This window comes from Aricia agestis, chromosome 12, assembly GCF_905147365.1.
Source record: "Aricia agestis chromosome 12, ilAriAges1.1, whole genome shotgun sequence".
Classification (NCBI taxonomy): domain Eukaryota; kingdom Metazoa; phylum Arthropoda; class Insecta; order Lepidoptera; family Lycaenidae; genus Aricia; species Aricia agestis.
The window spans coordinates 7,865,154-7,880,439 of NC_056417.1; the positions used below are offsets into that span (position 1 = coordinate 7,865,154).

The 15,286-nt window shown below is 37.2% G+C and overlaps 1 protein-coding gene across 1 annotated transcript; it reads right to left on the minus strand.

The window, feature by feature from the left end:
• Window positions 1–339: 339 nt before the first annotated feature.
• On the minus strand, window positions 340–10,070 carry LOC121732390 (alpha-(1,3)-fucosyltransferase 7-like). Its single transcript, XM_042122254.1, has 5 exons — window positions 9,841–10,070; window positions 8,758–8,906; window positions 6,431–6,682; window positions 3,831–4,049; window positions 340–940 (listed from the first exon to the last, which is right to left on the minus strand). Exons 1-5 carry the CDS (start codon window positions 10,030–10,032, stop codon window positions 490–492), a joined length of 1,263 nt encoding a protein of 420 aa, XP_041978188.1. The 5' UTR covers window positions 10,033–10,070; the 3' UTR covers window positions 340–489.
• Between the last annotated feature and the right edge of the window lie 5,216 nt (window positions 10,071–15,286).

Here is a 15,286-nt window from a genome sequence, read left to right on the forward strand (position 1 = left end):
ACCAGAGAACTTGATTCTAGGCAGACTAGACGACGCCACAGCTGCACAGGTCTATTCCCACACACTGGTGGACCTCTCCGATAGACCGTAGCATATATTATGGCAGGCATTATCCCTGCCATACATGCTACGCGGTCTATCGTGTCGTGATCTGTGTATAACTGGCAAAACGCGACCAAATTACGTAGGTCCGCCATCTGCCTATGAATCAACTTCTCCGATAGTGCCTAATGACTTACCTAAGGCTTACTTAATGCTCTGATGCAGATCTAGATCCCCGGTATTCTAAATTATGTACCTCTTTTGAATTTTATTTCACTTAGATAAAATAAAACTTCATGAAAGTGTTTAAGTTTATAATAAATATGTTAAATAACTTAATCAGGGAATAATTAGTCGAAGAGGAACTGAATTATCCATTGTCCTGGATCAGATTTTTATAATACTGTTGACTATTCCAAATACATTTTCTACTATTGTTGCACACACTCATCTACAAGATAAAGCTGGATCTAAAAACGTCTTCAGCATTTCCTCATCGTAAATTTTTATACTTTTGTCATTATAGTTCAGAGCTTCACACACTCTGCAGAAATGGTAGGACGGAGAACCGAAATACCCGTGCTCGTTCACCACTTCAAAGTCATTCCTCCAGGCATGGTATTCCAGAATTTTCGACTCATCCTCGCTTATAGACTTAATATGATTGGCCAAGTCAGCCGCGCTTCTATAATTGTCGACGTGCAGAAAAGAATTCGGTGGCAGCAGCGCTTCGCATTCTTGCACCGAAGGACCCATGATTATGGGAATAGCGCCTTTACTGTACGCGTGATAGAAGCCCTTTTCCGTTAAATATTCATGGCATTCTGAATTCTCAAACACTAGATAGAATATGTATTCCGCCATCACTTTGCAGTCCGCTGAAAAGTGGCCGGGGCAGCTGAAAAAATATTGGCTATGCAGATTTAAAAGGTGATTTAAAAATCAATCTTCATAAAACTACCGGGAGAGCTACGCCAATAGGCTTGTTTTTTTCTGTCATGGTTCGGTCTAAAAAGTATCCTAGGTCCTTTACCGGGACTTTAGTATATTATCATGTCAAATTTTAGCAAATATGGTACAGCGGTTTGGGCATAAAGTTATAGAGAAACAAAGGCCTGAGCAAGCGAGATGTCACTATCAGTACCGCTGCGTGTGATACATGACAGCAGGACTCTTTTTTTGACGTCCAGTCGGCACTTATCGGCACGTTGACAATTTAATATCTAAGAAAGATGCTTGTGTATACGTACACATATTATTTTACACACAGATGTAAATCAATTTCGGTTTCGTTTTACAGGTCGATATTGTTGCTCTATTCCGCTAGGTATATTAACTTTATGGGTTTGGCCGTGAAGAAGTTACAGATAGACAGACACACTTTCGCATTTATAATATTCTATGGATATTTGTAATGTCATTACAAAATATTATCTTCTGAGCTTCATACGTATTGTTTTATGTCAGGCAATCAAACTCTCATAAGGCACCTATGCGATTCACACGTGCAGACATCACCAACGGGCTCGTTTGAAATCCATCAGACGTTGGAACTTCAGTACTTATTCAATATCTTACGAAGCATCAACTGATAAGCATCTGTGGCTATAATTGGGTTGAGACCCTCGTGGTGTTTAAGGCATTTAACCTTCAAGCAGTCGCGCGACGTCGAATCGACTCCCCTCAATACATTTTCGTTGATATTATCGATATTTCTCATTAAATCCGTATCATCTCAGTAGCTTATTATAATTTATCTACCAAATAAACAGCTAACACTTACTCTTCGTAGTTCGTACCCCCTTTGAAGCAAGGAGCTCAAATGTTTTGGTCTTGGTGCCGTCGTCGAAAAGACTCCGCGCGTCTCTCTTATAATTTTATATGTAGCTTTCATATAATTAAAGCAAATTCTAGGTTTATTTATAAAACTAAGTCGTCATTGACCGATAACATCGAATGCTATTGCTAGATAAAGAAAAAATTGGAACTAGCATAACAAAATTCCGATCACTTTTTTTAGTAACCCCTGTTCACACAGGATAAGCTACTTTGGGTCGCCGGATTTTATAACTAAGTTTTTACAAAAAAATACATTTAATTTTCGGGGTGAACTAATTACTTTTAAAAAGAGTAATAATTAAATTTATTCATTCGTGACTCAAGGTCACTTGCCATATTTAAATCAAAACTACATGGCCATCTTCGAAATAAAGTCACACGGTAAATATTAATAATTTTTTTTTTATATATTTAGTAATATACATATTATATGCTTTAATTTTATTTATGGTTAAATTATTTTATGTATGTTTAATAAGTAATATATTTTATACATCTTAATTCGTAGCATAAACCTAAACAATTACATCAGTGTACATATTTTATGTAGTCTATTTTGACTTATAATTACCCCGCTATCTATTTATTTGTGAACTCTCCTGCTATCTATTTATTTGCGATCTCTACCAGGCAACCCTGCAATTGCCTGGTAGAGATCGCTCATAGCGATAAGGCCGTCCTTGCCCACATTAATGTCTTAGTTTTTAAGTATTTTAAGTCTGTTTGTATAGGTACCCTATCTATTTATATGTGAGCAATAAAATGTTTATCTATCTATCTTAATTTATGAAATAATAAATAATGTTGAATGAAAAGTGTTTTGTTTCCCAAATTCACCTACGACGTCTTTTAGGTTACGCGCGACCACTGCCGTTACAAAATAGCGCGCGCCCGCTTGAAGGTTAAACAGATATAATATAGAGTGTTACAAAACTAAGTGGTAATAATTTAGGGTGTGCATGTTATTTACCCTTATTAGGGTTCCGTACCCAAGGGGTAAAAACGGGACCCTATTACTGATACTTTAATGTCTGTCCGTCTATCCGTCTGTCTGTCTCCAGGATGTTTCTCAAGAACCGCTATAGCCAGACTTCTTAAATTTTGCAAAAATAATTAATACTATAAACAAAATAAAATCAATAGGGGGGCTCCCATACAAACATGATTTTTTTGGCTTTTTTCTCGATATAATGGCAAAAAGCAGGGACATGAAATTTTCCCAAAGTCCTTAATTATATATTACGTACTTACTTTAATATATTTTATTAATATTATAACGGTACGGAACTGTTCATGCGCGAGTCCGACTCGCACTTGGCTGATTATATTATAGAGTTAACTGTGCCGTGTCGTGCCTTATATAGCAGCGCTGACTTTTGACTTATGTGTTTCTGTGAGTTGGCTAATGGGCAAATGCCCATCCACAAATAATAAAATAATAACTCCTTCAACGCTGCTACTTTCACAGTAAACTCTATGCAAAGGACACATTAACACCCTAAAGTATTATCGGTTATCAAATTGTTTTGTTACACCCTGTTTAAACTTTAAACTAACTACACAAGCGCATTTTCTTTAGAAATATCAAATTGTATATTGTGCAGATCAATGAAATTGGGTCACGTTATCAAATCCAATATTTTATTTTGTTATCTAAAATAACTTACTATACCTCTACGTAACGAATTATCGACTCTGGTGAATCGCTCAATTTTCATAGTTTCGAAATATTTTTCATAATATTGCATTTTCATAATATTGGCCGAAGTTACGCGTCGTAAATTCCGCATGATTACGTCCGCAATGTCAAACTCATACAATATACGGATCGCGACGCAATAGTGTGTCATCGGTTATTTAAAATACATTTCAGGCGGAATCACGTGGAAATTACGCCGCGTAACTTCGGCATAGTGTGATAGACACTAAGGAAACATTAAGAAAATTACCTCTCCTTGTGATCTTTCGAACATTTGCCGTATATATCGACTTCTATGTGTTTCTCGAGCTCCTTTAAGTATTCAATTCGTCGTGATACAGCACAGTTTGATATTAGTATCGTGACGAATGTGTCCCGTCGTTTTTGTCCCCAAAAAGGCACTTGTGATGTGTGAGGTAATATACGCTGAATTGTTCGTCCATATGGCACCGGCACATCTGAGTCGCTTCTGAAATAATCAAGACGTTAATATTACTTTTAATAGACGAATATTTTCGTTATAAGCTTTGGCGGAGTACTATTATATATATTATGTGGCTTTGGTACCTTTTTTTCATGAAATAAGAGGGCAAACGAGCAAACGGGTCACCTGATGGAAAGCAACTTTCGTCGCCCATGGACACTCGCAGCATCAGAAAAGCTGCAGGTGCGTTACCGGCGTTTTAAGAGGGAATAGGCTAATAGGGGAGGGTAGGGAAGGGAAAAGGGTAGGGGATTGGGCCTCCGGTAAACTCACTCACTCGGCGAAACACAGCGCAAGCACTGTTTCACGCCGGTTTTCTGTGAGCCCGTGGTATGTCTCCGGTCGAGCCTGCCCATTCGTGCCGAAGCATGGCTCTCCCATGCCTTTCCTTTGTATATCTACTTTTGTATTATGTTGTAGATACTTTTTCTTCTTCTTTGCTCTTTCCCACTTTTCGTAGGGTCGTCTCTCCTAGTACCATCGAGGAAATTGATTCCTAGGCCACAGACCAACGTCATTTGGTCGGATTATGTTAAATTAATGTTAATTGTGATCTGTCGACTGGGTTTGAAACGAAACGCGACCAAACTACGTAGGTCCCCCATCTGCCTAGCAATCAACTTCTCTGATAGTACATTTGCGCCAAGAAATTCTATCTTGGATTGTGGATTTATTCAATCTATTTACAGCTAGTGCTTTAGTCATACTGGTCCACCATATGATATTATGTTGTACTTAAAATAGATGTAGGTTAGGTAGGAATTAGGATAAAGACTGTGCAATTTAACAATAACGTGTCAACAAATTAGTTACTTTTGGCACGATTTTTATTATAAAACTAGCAATTAAATTATTGTGGCTTTCTTTGCTTATATTAATAAAATATATTGGATGTTAATATAATAATATGGTATGAAAATTTTCCACACAATGTTTTAAAAACAAAAGTGTTCGATGCAGTCAACTGAAACGTTCATTGTTATCTTTAGTTATGGTTGGTCTCTTCATCAATAATTAACAGTTGTGTATATTATAACGATGTAACAATAGCCAAACTGCAAACGTAACGATAACAATAATATTATTATGTTATTATGAGGGAGTTACAACTCGTGCATATTTACCTTGCCTAGTCTTATAATATCTAAGTAATAGCTTATGCGTAGCAGTTCCCGAGTCCCACACGTATTTTTTAATTATTGTATTTTATCATACGTCAGCATTGGCACACCGCAGTGTTTGTTATCACTAAACTAATGTTAGTTTAGACTTTAGAGATAGCACCTTATTTTTGTTGCCAAATTTCCGTATCAGCGATCTCTAACACCAGCCAAATGTACGAATACATTGGTCACATTATCATAATATGCCCATTATTTCATAGTAAATGCTGATGCCGAATGATTTAGAGTCAATTCAGACCGCAACGCCACGCGTAATGTCTTTTGTACTGAAATGACAGATTTGCATGACGTCTCACGAACTCTCACGCTGTCAAATCCATACTTAAAAAATGCATCTACCCGTTTGCTCGTTTGCCCCCAAAAGACGTATACAAGATGTTAGTGTAAACACCATTATCCTTGAAACGTATACGTGAGAGGGCCTTGTTTCGGCATGAATGAGCCGGCTCGACCAGAGAAATACCACGTTCTCAGAGAAAACCGGCGTGAAACAGCGCTTGCGCTGTGTTTCGCCGAGTGAGTGAGTTTACCGGAGGCTCAATCCCCTACCCTATTCCCTTCTCTACCCTCCCCTATTCCCTTCCCTTCCCTACCCTCCCCTATTACCCTATTCCCTCTTAAAAAGCCGGCAACGCACCTGCAGCTCTTCTGATATTGAGTGTCCATGGGCGACGGAAGTTGTTTTCCATCAGGTGACCCGTTTGCTCGTTTGCCCCCTTATTTCATTAAAAAAAACCATCAAATGAGCCAGAACATGGAAAAAGTTGTTTATTTTCAAGAGAAAAGAAAAAAATGACATCTTTATACCCATACAAATTGCCCGCATCGGCAATTTGTATGGGTATGAAGATGGATTTTTGGATGGATGGTTTCAAGGATAACGGTGTTTACACTACACACTGTATAGTGTATATCTCCGATTCGATGATAATGCACCTATCAGCCCCGTAAAATCTGTTTTGCGATACAGCACGTTTACTGTTTCGTTTTATCTATTAAATAAACTACATTAAGTACGTACTTAGGTTTAAAGATCTAAGCGTACCTATAATATAGGCAATAGGGACAGACAGCGAAAAGCAACTTGATTTTATACTATACTTAGTAATTTGTGCTCTAGGTACTACAGAAAATTATACGTCTACATAATAATAATTTGATTATAATATCTAAAAATATTACCTAAAAGTCATAGACCAGTTGAATAATCCCGCTAGATCCTTCAACTTTGGTCTTGCTGGAGCCATAGAGAACGCGTTTGTGGGAGATTCGTCGCTGAGAAATATCCACCGCTGGTTAAGGTTTCTGGTGGTGACATTCGGGAACTGGCCCTTCTGGATGTGGATGACCACAGCATCAGCTGTATAGATGTCTTCCGAGTCTCCAGAGAACAAACAATTCCTGACACCGCAGTTGCGTAAAGGGTCCGCCGTCCTGAAAATATTTCATAATAATAATAAGTAAAGTAACTTTATTACCTAGATGCCGGTGAACTTCGTATCACCTTCCCTGAACTCCCACGAATACTTAAAGGCTTTTTTTTTTTTAATCTTGATTTAATACTTAAAGGCTAAAATTAGTCAAATCGTTTTCGAGTTTCAGTGAGACTAACAAAATTAGAAATTCATTTTTAGGGTTCCGTACCCAAAGGGTAAAAACGGGACCCTATTACTAAGAATTCGATGTCTGTCCGTCTGTCCGTCTGTCCGTCCGTCCGTCCGTCGGTCTCCAGGCTGTAACTCAAGAACTGCAATAGCTAGACTTTTTCACAGATTGTGTATTTCAGTTGCTGCTCTATATCAGTAATGGCAACAGGTAGGCACATGTTATTTTCACGAAGGGCTTTATTGTATGTCTACTTCAATAATTATTAATAATATTAAAATAAAATAAAAAATTAAGAGGAATCCACACCGCCGTTTTTCCATACAAACGCTGTCCCCTGTTTCCTCCCTGGATAATGCCGGTAGAGTTATGATTTTTTTCCTGAATATCTATGGCCACTATTAGCATGTCCCTATGTTTTCTTTTTTTTTTCATAATTTTATTATTTAATAAGATAAGAACGTCCAAAAACCCAAAAAAATGGCCAGATTTTCCTCTGTGTTCAAACACCCAGAAAACAAAACTGGCTAGAATATACAAAAAAATAAAACATAGGAAAAGGATTCTTAATGAAAAAAGTACTTAAATCGGTTATGTTTTGGAGAAGGAATCAGCGGACAACGAATCGAAGATTTTCTGTTCTTTTATTAGAACTTTTGTCGTGTTGTCTCTATCGCGCTCTGCGGTGGGAGACTTGAGATTGGTGAGACAGCAATACATTTTCAAATACCTATTTTCAATTTCTCTCGCCCCTGGTGTATCCTCTTAAGAGGCCCATACAAAAAACACAATTTTTGGCCTATTTTTGCCCTATACCGTACGGAACCCTTCGTGCGCGAGTCCATCTCGCACTTGGCCGATTATTATATTAGTACGCTCAAAGATCGAAAACGCTCATTGAGCGGAAAAATAGCTCAAGTCGCGTTGTGCTCACAGTAAAACATCCACAACGCGAAATTCGTGTTATGGTTCTTAATTAAAATAACTGCAACCTTGCAGTCAGCCATGGTTTTGTACTTAGTATGAATAAATAACTATTAATATGTAACTCGCTAAAATAATACGAAACACTAGTTCATACGACAAGGACGTAATACAATATTATCATGGCATCTATGTCGAAATGAACAAGGCTTTTACAAGGTTACAAGTACGAATACATAATTTTGAATATGTAATAGTTATTATGACGACCACCTGTAATAACGTTGGATTATAATAGCAGAATCGAATGTCGGAAAAACTTAGCAGAAACCGACCAAATAACGTACGTCTGCTATCTGTACAAGAATTAATTTATCTGATACGTAACTTACCTATAATACTACCTCCATGTTGTGGGGTTAAATGTGAGCTCTCGATCTTGATTGTAAACATAATTTTTAAGGAAAGAACATAGGCTACTTTTATCGCGGCAAAACATGCGGTTTCTGTGGTATTTTTTCACGATCCATAGGTACTTGAATGCACCTGACCCTTACTTAAACAGCTGGATCTCAAAATCTGTAAGGTCTAGAAAACTGATTTTTTTACAGAAGTAACTCCAGTTCATGAAGATTAAATGCTCAAGGCGAAAACACGATTACTGAAAAAATGCTCGATCATTTTTTTTTTTAGAAAAAAACTTGTTTTAGACACATTTTTGCTTGGATCTTCGAAGTAATTGCTCAAAATACTTTTTTCATAATCATTACAGTTCGTCTTTTATTCATAGTAAAACTAACATGGCGATGATTCCGCGTCGACCTTTTTCACCTGGCATAATATGAAAGACGGGCGTGAGTGTGAAGAAAGGACGATGTTTGATATTTTTGGGTTAGTCGCCCTCTTAACTTGAACCTACTTTGAGAATCCCTGAGTAAGACTCGGGCAATAAAAATGTGATAGCATTGTGGCATACGAACCTGTTTCTGTCAAAGTTAAAGACGTGTCGGTTTTGAAGCCATTTCCAGTATTTCCACACGAGTATTTTATAAACCCGATCCGTTTTGGGTAAGTCGGGAGGATTTTTGTTTTTAAACAGTATCGTTCCAAGATTAGATGTGTTCCAGCTCTGAAAATAATAAAATTATTTATTATTACCTAGATGACCAAAATTCGTTAATCGATGGAAAGGACATATTAGGGCAAAAAGTATCCTAATATGTCCTTTCCATCGATTCAAAGTATCTCCATAAGTACCAATTTTTAGCAAAATCGGTTCAGAGGTTTGTACATGAAGAGGTAACAGACAGACAGACACACTTTCGCATTTTTAATATCAGAATCATTGAGATGTATCAGAATGGATTGTTTTATCAAATCGTCAATTACAGATTTTGAGTAAACGACAGAAGAGGCACGTTGACGGCAGCACTCAAATTTGTTGATTACTCAAACATTTTCGACCTAAACTTTATACATTTTGTGTCAAAATTAACGTTAAGTAATCATTAAAATATAACGACATAATAATATAAGACTTTGATGGGACATAAAATTTTCAGAGTCTTTAGGAGCAATTAAGTTTCAATCACAAAAAGTATACTCATACTTATTATAATATTATGCTCTACTTTCTTGCAGGTTATATTATTATGCAGGTAGTATAAAGGAGATCTGTTTTTACTCGTCTGGTGGAAATATGACTTAATATTACTTCAGAATGCGGACTACCTCGCAAGGTATGGGGGTTCTCAAAGATACATATTTCATTATACCATTTTAATTTAATTGAGGAACCCTCATGACTATTCCATGAAAGTGTTATGATTCTTAAAGTGGGTTCTGCAGTATAAGGCTCAATTTACACCGCCGCGGAATTGAACGGAATGGAAGCGACAATTTCGCCTCATACAAGACACCGCCCTATATTTTGACTCGTATTTAATTTGTGATTTACACTGTTGACATAAAGTTCATTGTGCTATGTACAATTTTGTTACAAAAAGTCGCTTCCATTCCATTCGGTGCCGATATAAATTAAGCCTTAGAATTTCGGCACTTACCTTTCGCTTTTCAAAGTAAAGCTCTACATTTTCATAAGTTTTTTCCAGTTTTAAGTAATCACTAGTATAGATCTTAAACGTTTTTATGTTATCAAAACTATAAATTAAGAAGACCGATAAACACAAAACAATTAAAAGAAGGCGATAAAAATTGTGTAGCACAAATTTTGATAACATTCTTACAAAATACATTTTAGATGTACTTTATGTAATCACAAAATAAAACTAGCACCGGCACTGCAATGAAAATTCATTTTTAATTTTGCAATAACCTAAGCAAAAAAATTTTTAGCACTGACACATTTTTCTTTATTTTCACGCGTTTATTTTTTTTCGCGCGCGTCGCGTCCGCCTTATTTACAAATTTTTTCTACTACTGGTTATCTACACCTGTTTTATCGTTCTACGTACGGTTTACAGGAAATCATTTTTGGGGTTCCGTGGACCGTGCGGCGTACCTACTGGCACAGAATCCTGTAACTAAGAATCCACCTGTGTAAGCTGTATGTCTCACCAAACTTTATGTCATGAACTACGATATCTAGCTAGTTTAATATTTAACTAATGATAATAATATTATCATTATTTACTATAATACTAGATAACGCCTGCAACAACGTTGCGCCAAAATTGGTTTATCGTACGGGGACTGTACATTTTTCCAGAATAAAAAGTATCCTATGTCCTTTCCCGGGAGTCAAGGTATCCCTATACCAAGTTTCAGCAAAATTGGTTCAGAGCCTTGGTCGGGAGAGGTGAGAGAAAGACACTGACGGGTGTGCGCTTGTAAAATTGCTGTAAACTCGTATGTCTGTGACGACTGACGGCCTTACAATGTGTAGTTAACATAGTTTCTTTGAATGTTTTTCATTTTGAATATATTTTTGGAAGTCGGTTAAAAATAGAACAGAAGAATACGTGTTTATGTGAAGCCACCGCGATTTTGTACGGAACTCTCCGTGTGCGAATCCATCTCGCACTTGGCCGGTTTTTCATTATGCACGGGTGTGCGCTTGTAAAATTGCTGTAAACTCGTATGTCTGTGACGACTGACGGCCTTACAATGTGTAGTTAACATAGTTTCTTTGAATGTTTTTCAGACGTTAAAGTATGTACAGTCGAACACAGCTCCGGCTTATCATTACTAAATCTTATTGCCAAGTGATAAGGTTTAATCAGGACGAGCGAAGCGACTATATCCCACAACCTTTACATTTTGTGGTACACTTTACGGAAAAACTATCACGCCTATTGATTTGTGCTTTAACATAGTAATCTTATATCTTTAAACGAGCAATTCTTGTATATATATTATATAATTGGAATCTCGGGAATCGGCTCCAACGATTTTCATGAAATTTAGTATATAGGGGGTTTCGGGGGCGATAAATCGATCTAGCTAGGAATCATTTTCAGAAAATGTCTTTTTATTCGTGTTTTATCGATAATCGATAAACTGAAAAATATGACTCTTCCTGACATCTATTAGCGAATAATAATACCATTTTGTGAGCAACTAATTGTTTTAACGACCAGCAGATGGCGTTATTAAGTAACACGAAGTCAATGAGTGTTTGCTATACCGAGCAAAGCTTGGTCATCCAGGTACTTTTTATTTAAATGTAGATGTGCCATCATCAGTTAGTAAAAGTTTTTTATATGTAGATGACGTGTTATCACGTCCAGTCAGACAAGGTGTGACGACGCTAGCCCTTACAAAGCGCGGCTTTAGCTACTTAAATGATACTGCTAGCTGTATGTGACGTGCTGTAAGATGTACTGTAGAAAAATGGATTCATAGACAGACATATTATGGCACTTAATATTTTGAGTAGGGTTATGTCCAGCCCTGGTCTATGGACCATGAGTCATGACTTATGAGTCATGACTGATGCCAGGGCTACACGACTCACGAGGCTAGTTTTTCAAGCAAGAATAGCAAGCTAGATCTCTATTAAACTGTCTTGGCTAGCTAACCTGGCTTGGAATATGCTAGTTCTGTTTACATGAGGTTATAATATTTTAAGCTATAGTATTATTGCTGTGGCCGAGGTGACCACACGAATGAACTAATGAATGTTTAAAAATTTTTTCATTAAAACATTTTTTCGACTGAAACAGTTACCTACTTCAAAAACTGTGTCAATTCCTACTAGACGAACTAGAAGATGAATTACAAAAGAAACGGCCAAGTGCAAGTCGGACTCGCGCACGAAGGGTTCCGTACCGTTATAGAGCAAAAATAGGTCAAAAATTATGTTTTTTTTTATGGGCCCCCCTTTAATTTGAATTTTATTTAAATATTATAATTATTTAGTACTATTAAAGTACACGTATATCTAAGGCCTTTGTGAAAATTTCAAGTGCCTATGGCCTACCTGTTGCCAATATTGATATCGAGCAAAAAAGGCCAAAAAATCACATTTTTGTATGGGACCCTTAAATATTAATATTATTTTGTTTTAAGTATTTGTTGTTATAGCGGCAACAGAATATAATATATAATATAGCTATAGCGGTTCTTGAGATACAGCCTGGCGACATACAGACAGACAAACAGACAGACAGACAGATGGACAGACGAACAGACGGACAGAAAACGAAGTCTTAGTAATAGGGTCCTGTTTTTACCCTTTGGGTACGGACCCCTAAAAACTGGTGTGGACTCCTTGTCCACATTAGCTTAATTTGTACACGTGATGAACGTGGGTCATCTGCTAACACCTTTCCAAATTATAGGGAAATAATTTTCGTCCGTCCGTATTTCGTTTACAAGTTTTGATAATTAGGGTAGGTTGCACCAGAGGCTTGGCTAAAGTTAAGGTTAAAGTTATGGTTATAGTTAAATATGGCGTCCTTTAGCTTTAACTTTAACCGGAGAAATTCACAGATGTCTGTTGCGTTTATTTTTTTTATTGAAGCTACAGGTAACGGGATCAAGGGTATAAAAAATTGAATTATCCGTAAAAATTGACAGGAAAAATATAACACTGTAAAACATAGTAAATTTTCAGATATACCTACTTACGTATGAGCGGAGGTTAACTATGGCGTCCTTGGACGCCATAGTTAACTTTAACCAAAGATTTGACATTTTGCACTGTAGTTATGGTTAAAGTTACAGTTATAGTTAAAGTTAGTTGGTGCAACCCAACCTTAAGGATTTACTTACAAGCTTTGATACTCAAATTATAAATAAAAGTTTGAGTATAAAAAAATTCTATCTCACAAGAATATCCGTCTTCTTGCGTCATCTATCGGGGGGCCAGGGGCCTCGCAAAATATATCTTGACCCGATCAAATGTACCGTACCTATTACCTAGGTCTTGCCCCGCCACTGACAACTGACAACTGACAAGGTGTAACAAAGGCTATCCACAACTTATTTGACAGATGCTCCATAATATATTCTACTAGATGTCCCGCGCGGCTTCGCCCGCGTAAATTAGGAATTTCACAGAAACCGTACATTTTCGAATAAAAATAGATATTTACTCCTTTCACGTGGTCTACTCTATATAAGTGCCAAATATTGCTCCAGTAGTTCGTGAGATAAACCCTTTCTAATATTTTCCCCGTTTTTACCACATTTTCCTGAGTTTCTTCGGTCGTATTAGTCTTAGCGTGATAATATAATATAATATAGCCTATAGCCTTACTCGATAAATGAGTCTTTATCTAACACTGAAATAAGTTTTTAAATCGGACCTGTAGTTCCTGAGATTAGCGCATTCAAGCAAACAATCTCTTCAGGTTTATAATATTAAGTATAGATTTTTTTAAATTATCGCTTGACAAACTCGAGCCTCGATCTAAAAGACTATGAAAAGGCGCATAATCATGGGACGATGCATGGTATAATATTATGGTAGTGATGATGATGAATGTAATTTGCATAGTAGCTTATGCTTTCCGTTCTTAAAACAACGCCGAAACTCCCAAACTTGTAAGATACAAGTTGTATCTATAAAGAATCAGGAGTTCTCTCAGCACCTTCCGAACCACGGTATACCAGCTATACCTCGGTGCAAAATCTTACTTGTTTGTAGCATATGCTTAGAATACTTCTCACGAAACCGAAGTCACCACATGTTTCCCCATAAATTTTGAGGAGTTCCCTCGATTACTTATGGATCCTTCATCAGATCACCACTTTTGTGAATATAATACCTAATTGGGATGATACCCTACATACCAAAAGAAAAATTTTGAAAATCGGTTAACAAACGGCGGAGAAATCGTTGAACATAAGAAAACGAACATAACACATCCCCCATTTTGAAAGTCCGTTAAAATTGTAGCATATGTGTTATTCTGATGTATAAGCTATATTATTGTAAAGTTTCATTAAAATCCGTTCAATAGTTTTTGCGTGAAAGAGTAACAAACATCCACACATCCACACATCCACACATCCACACATCCACACATCCATACATCTATACATCCAAACAAACTTTCGCCTTTATAATATTAGTAGGATAATTATGTCGCAGCCGACTGGTTTAAGAGGAATCCACACTGCCGTTTTTCCATACAAACGCTGTCCCCTGTTTCCTCCCTGGATAATGCCGGTAGAGTTATGATTTTTTTCCTTGCATTAGCATGTCCCTATGTTTTCTTTTTTTTCATAATTTTATTATTTAATAAGATAAGAACGTCCAAAAACCCAAAAAATGGCCAGATTTTCCTCTGTGTTCAAACACCCAGAAAACAAAACTGGCTAGAATATACAAAAAAAAAAAAACATAGGAACACAGCTCAAACCTTGCTTTAATTCTTAATGAAAAAAGTACTTAAATCGGTTAAGTTTTGGAGAAGGAATTAGCGGACAACGAATCGAAGATTTTCTGTTCTTTTATTAGAACTTTTGTCGTGTTTTCTCTATCGCGCTCTGCGGTGGGAGACTTGAGATTTGTGAGACAGCAATACATTTTCAAATACCTATTTTCAATTTCTCTCGCCCCTGGTGTATCCTCTTAAATAGCCGTTCAATCAAACAGCTAGCCCATTGACTGAACAACACCATTCAATCACACGGCTATACGTCGTTTAGCCGACTTGTTGACTACAACGGTCAACACTACAGCTAGACGACACTTAGCCAACTGGTTTGTTTTTGTTTTGGCGGGGGCTGTGCCCCTCGAGCCCCCCTTTTATTTGACGGCGGTCGCCGGCTGCTGCCGCAGCACGCTCGCTGCGCTCGCTCGGCTCCCTCTGTGTTGTGGTCTAAGTTAGCAGATATGACAATTTTTTTTTGACGCAAATAAAACGCGCGTTTGTATTGATACAAACGCAAGATGAACGCTAATGAAGCGCGCTTTTAACGCGCGTTTGTATCGATAGTCGATACAGACGCAAGTTGAACGCTATTAAATCGCGCTTTGAACACGCGTTTGTATCGATACAAACACACAGCGACTCAGCGGGGAACGACGGGTGGAGG

What these genes read in the sequence shown, in the direction of transcription:
- LOC121732390 (XM_042122254.1), bottom strand. Translation starts at nt 10,032, where the DNA reads ATGTATTTTGTAAGAATGTTATCAAAATTTGTGCTACACAATTTTTAT. An exon ending in TTTACTTTGAAAAGCGAAAG is followed by an intron (nt 8,907 to 9,840) that starts GTAAGTGCCGAA and finishes TATTATTTTCAG; the next exon opens with AGCTGGAACACATCTAATCT. An exon ending in TTTAACTTTGACAGAAACAG is followed by an intron (nt 6,683 to 8,757) that starts GTTCGTATGCCA and finishes AAATATTTTCAG; the next exon opens with GACGGCGGACCCTTTACGCA.